General features: G+C 44.1%; 2 protein-coding genes across 12 annotated transcripts in view; one reads left to right on the top strand and one right to left on the bottom strand.

Moving 5' to 3' along the window:
• Window positions 1-6,408, top strand: part of LOC138164905 (cysteine protease ATG4C) — a 78,891-nt gene extending 72,483 nt beyond the window's left edge. For 5 of the 6 annotated variants that reach the window (XM_069092856.1, XM_069092858.1, XM_069092859.1 and 2 more), the window contains one exon: window positions 5,187-6,408. In XM_069092856.1, coding sequence (XP_068948957.1) covers window positions 5,187-5,354 — 168 coding nt within the window. In that variant the 3' untranslated portion in view covers window positions 5,355-6,408. The remainder of the gene's footprint in view (window positions 1-5,186) is intronic. The other variant, XR_011169220.1, reaches the window with a different exon arrangement.
• LOC138164907 (dedicator of cytokinesis protein 7-like) overlaps window positions 1-9,123 on the bottom strand; it is a 324,437-nt gene that overhangs the window by 300,148 nt on the left and 15,166 nt on the right. The gene's annotated exons all lie outside the window — the stretch shown is intronic.

The following is a 9,123-nucleotide window of genomic DNA, read 5'->3' as shown; positions in this document are numbered from 1 at the left end:
TCCCTCCGTCCTGACGCGGTCAGTGACTTCGAGCTCCCTCTGTCCTGATGCGGTCAGTGACTTCGAGCTCCTTCCATCCCTCCGTCCTGACGCGGTCAGTGACTTCGAGCTCCCTCCGTCCTGACACGGTCAGTGACTTCGAGCTCCCTCCGTCCTGATGCGGTCAGTGACTTCGAGCTCCCTCCGTCCTGACACGGTGGGTGACTTCGAGCTCCCTCCGTCCTGACACGGTGGGTCTGCCATTGTCCAGGAGGTGACTGCAGAGTTCTCCTGGGAGGGCCAAGTTGGTTTTCCCCATTGGTCCTTTGGAGTAGGCTAGGACAAGGCTGCTCCATCTTCCATGTGCCCCCTTTGAGGCCCGTGCAGACAGTGGCCGAGTTCCTTAGTTTTTCCCTTGTCCATACTAGAGTGTTGGCTTCCTCAGTCATGCTGCCTGTGGCATTTCCCCCAGACCTTTCTCTATTCTCTCGCCTTCCTCTGGGCAGCTCAGCTTGCCCAGAGCACACACAGCACCCTAGTGATAGTTCTGTGTGCGGACTTTGAGCGGCTCTCACAGCTGGGCTCATCTTGCTGGCTTCTTCCTTTGTCTTCCCTGTCCATGAGCTTTCCTGTGCCACAGACCCATTTTCTTAGGATGTATCTGAGTGTCTGCTCACCCAGAGGCCTTGCTTAGGCTCTTTGGGGGCTCCCTCGTCTAGCTTTACCTGACATTTTGAGAAAGTCCTGAGAAAGGATGGCGCCTTTTGGTCCTCCATTTTCTTAGGTCTGTGGGGTCTTGTCCAACTCCAAAATCCTATGATCTTGTGAGTGAGGACTGAAAAATTTGTTGATTTCAGTGATTTAAGATTTTGATTACAATCACCTCAGAGGAATGATGGAGGCAAAAGCCACATTGCGAGGGGTCAGAGGGTAAGTGGGTGGTAATAACATGGTGTGTTTGAATGGTTTCATGCTGGCTGCAGCTCTGGTGTAGGCTGGCCTGGTACTGTGGAAAGTACAGTATTCTGGAGGTGATGGCGGTTGAACAAAATGGGTCATTCTGGTCACCTCTTTACTACTAATTAACTGTGTGGCTTTTGAGTGAGTGATTTTACTTCAGGGATCCTGATTCCTCATCTATAAATCTTTAGATTTTACTTGCCAACCCTGTTCTCCAAAGATATGTTGTAAAGAATATGTGATAAAAATGTATCATTTTGATAATAAATCTACTCTTACAAATTTAAGAAATAACAGCATCAAAGTGTATCATTGAAACTATATATTAAGAAGAGAGTTTTAAGAGTAAAGGGCTAGACAGCAAAGAAAGAGAAAGCTTAAATCTCTCTCTAGAGTGATGAAATTGCTGAAATTCAATGTGGAAAACAGCTGAGGTCCCAGTGTGGAGCAGCACGTTGAATCAGAAGCTCAGGGTTGGAGTCAGTGGTCAGCCCTGACCACTGGACCGTCTCTCACTTATTTGGGGTTTCAGCTCATGTTTTTCCTATATTTAGAGCTGGACTGTAGAGTTGATCTTGTCAGATTTTGTCATTTTACAGATGAGAAAACGGAGGCTCATTGATGTTAAGTGAGTTCCCCACAGTCAGGCTGTAAACAGTAATACTAATAGTGAACACTTGTGTGGTGCTTTAAGGTTCACACAGAGTGTTATGTGCATCTGGTTTGATTATGACAACACTAGCATGTGGGTGTTATTATTATTCCTGTTTTACGCAGAGAGGTTAAGTGACTTCTCTATGGTCACACAGTGGTTGGTATCTGAGGCAGGATTTGAACTCATGTCTCCCTGTCTCCCTGGCCCCATCTACTCAAATGATGAAGCAGGCTCCCTGAGCCATCTCTTCTGACTCCAAGTTGTCTCTCCTCACTGCACCCCACCATAGTCTCATACGTGCTTTTCAAATAGAAATACACAGGTTTGGTTCATCATGTTACTGAGAAAGGGTAAAACTGCGAGATGCATGCTTGTTTTGTCTGACTCGGGGTTGTGGAAAGGCAATGGCTTTCTAAACTCCAGAGTGCTGGAGAAATGGAGCCGCCTCTGGGACTCTCCGGCTCATACCCGTCTAGCTTTCGTTTAATTCGGAGAGGCCCTGACGTGGCCACATGGTATAGCTGCCACATGACTGACCAGAGAAGGGAGATTTTTCATTTTAAACGACTGTGTGTGTATCCTGAGTAAGGCAAGAGTCTTTCTAGGACTTACCATAATAATGAGACATTTTCACATGGAGACCTTGGGCTCATCTCCAAGCTGCTTTTCAGGCTGTGGCCCCACCTCAAATAAGAGCTTTACCAAAAGCTGGATGCCAGACCCGGAGAGGCCCTGAGAGACCTGGAGAGAGCCAGCTCAGCGTTGCTGTCAAACAGCCCCAGGGCTGGCCCTGAAGGTGGCCGAGGGCCTTTGCCCCGGGGATTGTCGACTGCAGGTCATATTAAAAAAGACAGTTTGCCTGCCTGGGTTTCACTAATTGATCAATGCAAGGAGTTGGAAGAGTAGGTCTGAGTCATTGAGTACTACTTGCAGAGATCTTTGGGGTGGCGTTAAGAGAAGCTTGTTACAGATTTTGAACAAAACCTTTGTGGAGGTGGAGTGGAGAGGTGGAATCACCTTCCCCACGGGGCGAGAATAATCTGGGGGCCTGGGCCCTGGCCCGGTGGACTTGGGACATGCCTTGGTGTGCTGCTGGCCACCTTCACATGTCTCAGCATTGCCTCCTCCCCCCTCACTCCCCACCTGAGCCATTTCCTACAGATAGGGTGTGCTTGTGGTTGTTTTTGTAGTTGGGGGGTTTGTCAGTTTGTTTTCAGGCTTTCTCTGACTTAGAACTCTGTCCGTTAGTTCTTTCTGGGCCATCCTTATTCTGCAGGCTTTACTGGACCGTCATGGGTGATTTTTTTTTGCTAGCTATCTCTCTAGAATCTAGATTCTGTTAGAGTAGGTTTTATTATTCAGTTGAGGAAAGTGGGGCAGAGGGAAATGGAGATTGTCCCCAAGTCACCTAGAAGGGCAGTGGGTGAGGCAGGCCCAGAAGCTAGGCCTCATGACCCCTAATCCCACATCCTTCTTTGCATCCTATTGCCTCCTTTAAGAAAATGCGCAGAGGAAAGTCAAACTTTACAACAAAACAGATGAATCCTAGGGTAATTATTTACAACAAAAAAGATTTCCTGTGATGGTATGTTCTGTTAGCCAGCATCCAAGCTCCCCGAGGTGAAGGAGCATCAAGCAAAGAGCCTTCGAATCCTCTGGCAATGGAAGCTTGTTGAAATTCTGATGTTGGCCAACAGGGAAACACAACTTGATTTATAGGAATAAGACTCCTTCTGGGGAGCAGGAATCTGCATTCAGGGGAACATAGTGGTTGAGCACTGTATTCTAGAATAACGGGGCTGTCATTGGATTTCTGAGACCGTGTGTTCTTCCGGTGGACAAGCCATGGAGATGTGAGCTAGAGCAGGGCTGGTCAAGTGAGACAGAAGGGATGGCCCCCACAGGCCGCATGGTCACTTCATCTCTCGTAGTTTGAGTTAGTTGGTTAAAAATTTCCTGATGTTATTTTCATCTGATTTGGGCTGCCCTTGGCAGTGTGGTGGGCTGTGGTGGGGAACATGTTTGATTCTTGGGTACAGCATTTCATCTGAAAGAGGCCTGGCTGTCTTGGTTGTGTGCAGAGTAATATGAGATGGGGGCCAGAAGAGGTGACGAGATTTATAGAAGTGTGGGGCCCAGGATGAGGGTCCTGCTCAGACCACTTCTAGAGTATCCTGTGGACTTCTGAAAGGACATGCTGGGAAGGACCAAGTGAGAGTCCCCAGAGGAGAGGGCCGAGTGGATAGTGCTAGACTTGGAGGCAGAAACGCCCGAATCCAAGCCTGCCTCCGTCCTCATTTGCTGTGTGACCCTGTGCATGTACCGTAAGCTCTCCCAGACTTAGAAATTATACTCGTGAGCCAGAGACTTTTCCTGAACTTGAAAAAAATCCCATAAGCATTGATTATTACTGGCCTTCCCCCTGACTGTCTCTGAACAAATGATATGGATACCTGCCCATTAGGTACTGGATTTTTATCAATGCCATGAAATGTTCATAAAATGGCAATAACTTTGGGCAGAATCCCAGGCATGTCCTTGGAATCAGTGGCCAGGAGGGGGAAAATCTTTGATTAGTCATGGGTATTTTCATCTGCTGTCCTCACTTTCTTATTTCTCAAACTTCTGTACGTTTCTGGTCTTTCTCTTTGTTTTCTTCCCCTTCCCTCTTTTTTTTGGTAGGATGTAATTAAAATAGATTAAATGAAAGTGTAAAATAGAAAAGCATTCTAAAAAGTTGTATTTCCAGTTTGATTTCATACCACTTGATGGTTTTCTAAATAGCACATTGCCTAAATTTCTATTTGGGTATCTTAGCATTTCATTGATCTCATCCAAATTCTTTTTCTTAAAATTATGGATTACATATGTATGTTGCACTACACATATGTGTAATTATATTTGAAAGGGAATAGTAAATACAATTAAAAAACATTGTTGAGGGCCCTCCAAGTAGAATATTGACATCTTAGGGGATTTCATTTTATCCACTGAAGTGGTCTCTCTCTTTTTTTTTTTTAATAAATTACAGTTGAGGTGATCATAGTCAGTTTGTTTTCAACACCCTTTTCTCCTTTACAGGAAACCCGTGCAGAACCTTTGTTTCAGGAGAGAGCATGTTTTCTGTTGTTAATTGGGCTTTGACAGTTAGTCTTAATTCAAATCTTACCTCATATGCTCATGAAAGTTGATTGATTTTTCTAATGGAATTTGGTTTAACTTAGAAGGAGCTGCTGAATCATTTAATGACTATTTCCAAGGTGGGTAGGTGATAGTCGTAGGCCACTCGAGTTGTGAACAGTTAAAAACAAATTCTAGGAAGTACAAAACTGCTGTCCAAGTGATGCATGCCTCAGTAGGGGGCGGTCTGTATAGGATGACTTTAGGTGACCATCTGCATGCACAGAGAAGAGGAAGTGTGTCTGTTATAATCTACTCCCTTATGACAGGCATTAAACAACCATTCATTGACAAAGGGATTTCCTTACAGTGACCCCAGGAGGGAGGCCATAACAGCCTTCCTGTCCACCATGAGGCCCAACTGCTTGATTCTCTCCTGATTAAGGATGTGTTCTCTGTGGTTTTTTTGCAGGTACTGAAAGCCTCCTCCAGAGAGAAATACCCTTTATTTACTTTTGTCAAGGGTCATGCCAGAGACTATGATTTTACCTCCACTCCAACCAATGAAGAAGACCTTTTCTCAGAAGATGAAAAGAAAAGATTGAAAAGATTTAGCGCAGAAGAGTTTGTTTTGCTCTGAGGACATTTTGCATCGGAGTATTTGTAGTTGTTCAGAACACTTCTTTGAAAATAAAGAAAAAAAATAAGAGAAACCTACAACACAGAAACTGATCTATTTTTGTAAATATTTTAGTGATTTTTTTACATTCTTTCACAAAAGAGCATTTGAGAATATACATTTTTGAAGATGTGTATGTTTCTGAAAGCGACTGATTGGAAGACTCTTTGTTGCTAATGAAAGTCTGGAAGTCCCGGCTGACATTGCTGAGTGGCAGTGGATGATCTGTGTACATGTTTTCTGAATGAATCCCCCACAGTCCCGTAGATCTCGGACCCATTTACTGTGAGCAGCCTGGGGGTTTTGTTTTGTCCATCTGTGATCCTGGAGCCTGAGGCCAGTAAACGCCATCCAAGATTTGAACTTGTGTTGCTGATGGACAATTAACCCCTAATGCCACCTAGCCTTCCCCTCCACATGTTAACACAACCAAAGGGTCCATCCAGGTGTTCCTGGTTCAGTTTGGATAGCAATTACTCACTGTAATGGGTGCAATTATATCGGCAGAATTGTGAGTTAAGATACTACTTAGCAGCACGATTTCATAATGGCTGCTCCTTGAGCTTAACATGGAACCTTCTTATGAAAAGTGACTATGAAGTATTGGCTTTCCCCACATTTTTTAAAGCTGATGTTATTAATATTAACTGCAACCAATCAAGCCAGATAAAGGCAATTATTACCTGGGAACGATGTTTGTTTCCTGTCTCAACATGTAATTTTTTTAAGACTCTCCTTGTGCTGCCGTAGCTATGACCTAGGCTGAACACCTGGAGGGGGGAAGCCAGTCAATATCCTTGTTTGGGAGCTGTCCACCCTCCAGTCTCTTTGCTGTGACTGCAAATCAGCATGCATTAGTGCGGGTGTTCAGTCACCGCGGCTGTCTACGAGGTAAATCTTCCTTAAGTTGTAGTATGCTTTCTCTAAGAGCAAATTTGTGATTTAAAAGTACCAGAGCTATTATGGAGCCAGGATTGTAAAACAAATGCATTAATAAAGATGTGAGACCATTAAATGCCTTTGCTTTGCTTTTAATGTTGGGATTATTTTAGTCCTTTCATTTGAGAGAATCATTTCTCAAATGAATCCTGTTGATTTGTAATAAAGGCAAATAGTATTATTGCTCTACAAGCAAAATATTAACTTTTTTATTGAGCTTCCATGGCTCAGTGGAAAAGGTGGTGTATTTGTAAAGGTGCTTGTGTGTCTTCTGAAGTCATTGCCTTTTATCACAAAGGCGACTTGCCAGTCTACAATAGCTGGAACGCTGACTGTGTGGGGTGGAATGCTTTCTAGTAAGACCAGTGCAGCATTTTGAAGTGAAGATGGTTTATTGCAATCAAGAACACATTCTAATATCCCAGGAAATTAGACCGAAGAACCATAGAATTTCAGAGCTGGGAGGGACTTGGGTAGCCGTCTCATTTAACACAAAAAGGAATCTTCATTACTACAACCCAGCCAGTGGTTGTCCAACCTGTCCTGGGGCGTCTCCTGGAGGGGGACCCAACACACCTTGAAGCAGCCCATTCCTCCTCTGGGAGAAGACTTTAAGCAAAAGCTTGATGACCATTTGTCAAGTGTGGTATGTTGGGGTTGGGTTGGACTAAATGGTCATTTGGGGCCTTCTAACTCTAAAAATTCCACGATTACATTTTAGATTGCTCTAATTATTAGAAAACTTTTTTTTTTAAATTTGAGCCTTTTGAATTTCTTCCCATCACTTCTCAGTCTTTCCTGCTTTCTGACACCAAACTGAAGAAGACTTATCCCTGCTCCACATCAGGGCCTAAAAAGTCCTCGAAGGCAGCCATCGCAGGCCAAACAACCACATTTCCTTCTGTGTTCTCATTTGGACTGGCCTCAAAGCTCTTTGCAATTCTGCTTGTCCTTCTCTGGACATTCTTCATTTATCAAAGCTCTTTCTAAAGGACAACACCCCGAATTGACCACAGTTACTATGGATTAAGCCCTTCTTGTATTTTGAGGTTGTAAATGATGTGATCCTCCATTTTAACATCCCCTCCAAGTTTCCATTGATTTTTTGTTGTATCGTGGCTGATCTGGTCACAGTCCTCAGCAGTAAACTCATGAAACTCATCAAAATATCTTAGGACGACTGGGACTGATTTTACAATTTCTCCATTAAAAAGTGCCTATGACTGTATAGTGAGAAGGAGGAGAAAGAGGATGAAAAGTCTGCATAGGGGTTTAGAAACAGATAACACTGCAGTGTGAGCAAAGCCATTCCACTAATATACACATATACTTGCCCAGAGTCATACTGCTAATAACTGCCTGAGGCAGGGTTTGAACTCAGGCTTTTCTGACTGACTCCAAGGCTGGGGTTCTCTCCACCAAGCCACTTAGCTGCCTACATAAGCCATAGTCGAATTTCTTCAAACAAGACTACCCTTATTGATTTAAAAATTAACAAATTGCCAATGTCTAGAAGAAGTGTTTATGTTGCATTTCTTTTGCATTTAAACTGACCCAGACCTCTTGCCAAGAAGAACTGAGCTAAGCTGTTTGTGTATTTGTTTTATGCTTTTTCGAAGTAAATATTGTTAAAGACATTAGTCTTTAGTACCGTCCCATAGATAACTGAATGTCAGCTACCTTGGACACTGCTGACCACATGCTCCTGCTGCCCTTGGGGGTTTTGTGAATGCTTGGTTATTCTACCACCTGTCTTTGGTCTCCTCTCCATGCCCTGCACCTGCATCTATGCCCCCATGCCTCAAAGCTGTATCTCTGCAATCTCTGCAAGACTCCTCAGCTCTCATAGGTTCAGATCTCAACTCTGCAGCTGATGCCCTGGTCTCTGTGCATTCCTGATCCCTGGTCTTGAATCATCAACTACTGGGCATTTTTAGTTCAGTCCACAATACACATCCCAAATGTAACACGTGTGATCTTCAGCAAATTACTTTCTGGGTCTAGGTTTTTTCATCTATTAGATGATGGTTTTTGATTAGAAGGCTTCTAGTTTCTTTTTCAGCTTTAGTTCTATGACCCCGTGTCCAAATTTGAACTCATCATTTTTCCTGAAAGCAGCCCTTCTTCAGAATGTCTGTTTCTATCAACGGCACCACCACTTTTCCAGTCACCTGGTTATTAACCTGGGAGTTAACCTCAGCCTCTCGGTGCGGTACAGTAAAAAGAATGTTACTCTTCAGCCAGAGCACCTGGGTTCAAATCCTTCCTCTGGCACTTGCTTATGTGGCCTTGGACAAGTCACAACCTAGAGGGGCTGTTTTCTCATCTGTAAAATGGGAGTATTGGTCACACACTAGATCTCACCATTACTTTCCTAAAGAAAAACTCTTGGCATTATATGATCATAACTTCCTCTCATCCCTTCTTCATGTACCTCACTCCTCCTAAATCCATTCTTAACCCTTGAAACTCCTGATCTTTCCACCCCTCAGTACTTCCTCGAGCTATTTCTTTGCTTTTTCTCTGACTTCCCTTCCTCTCCAGTCTTTACCCCACAGTTAGCAAATTCACCTTTACCCTGGCCTCTGCTGAAATCCCTTGTCCCCTTGCCCTGTCCCTTGACAAACCTGTCATCTGCCTCCTCTGCTCTTACTCATGCTGCTGAAGGAATGTTGTTTGGGTCCTAAACATGTTGTTAACCAGCTTTACTTGGGTCCTCACTAATTCCTCCCTAAATGATTCTCTCTGTCCCTCCCTCCTTCCCTCCCTCCCCCTCTCCCTCCCCCTCCCC

Source organism: Petaurus breviceps, unplaced genomic scaffold, assembly GCF_028583685.1.
Source record: "Petaurus breviceps papuanus isolate PSGF00001 unplaced genomic scaffold, PetGlider_PUasm1.0 207, whole genome shotgun sequence".
NCBI lineage: Eukaryota > Metazoa > Chordata > Mammalia > Diprotodontia > Petauridae > Petaurus > Petaurus breviceps.
The sequence above is the reverse complement of the archived record's forward strand: the minus strand, read 5'-3'. Positions and strand labels throughout refer to the sequence as shown.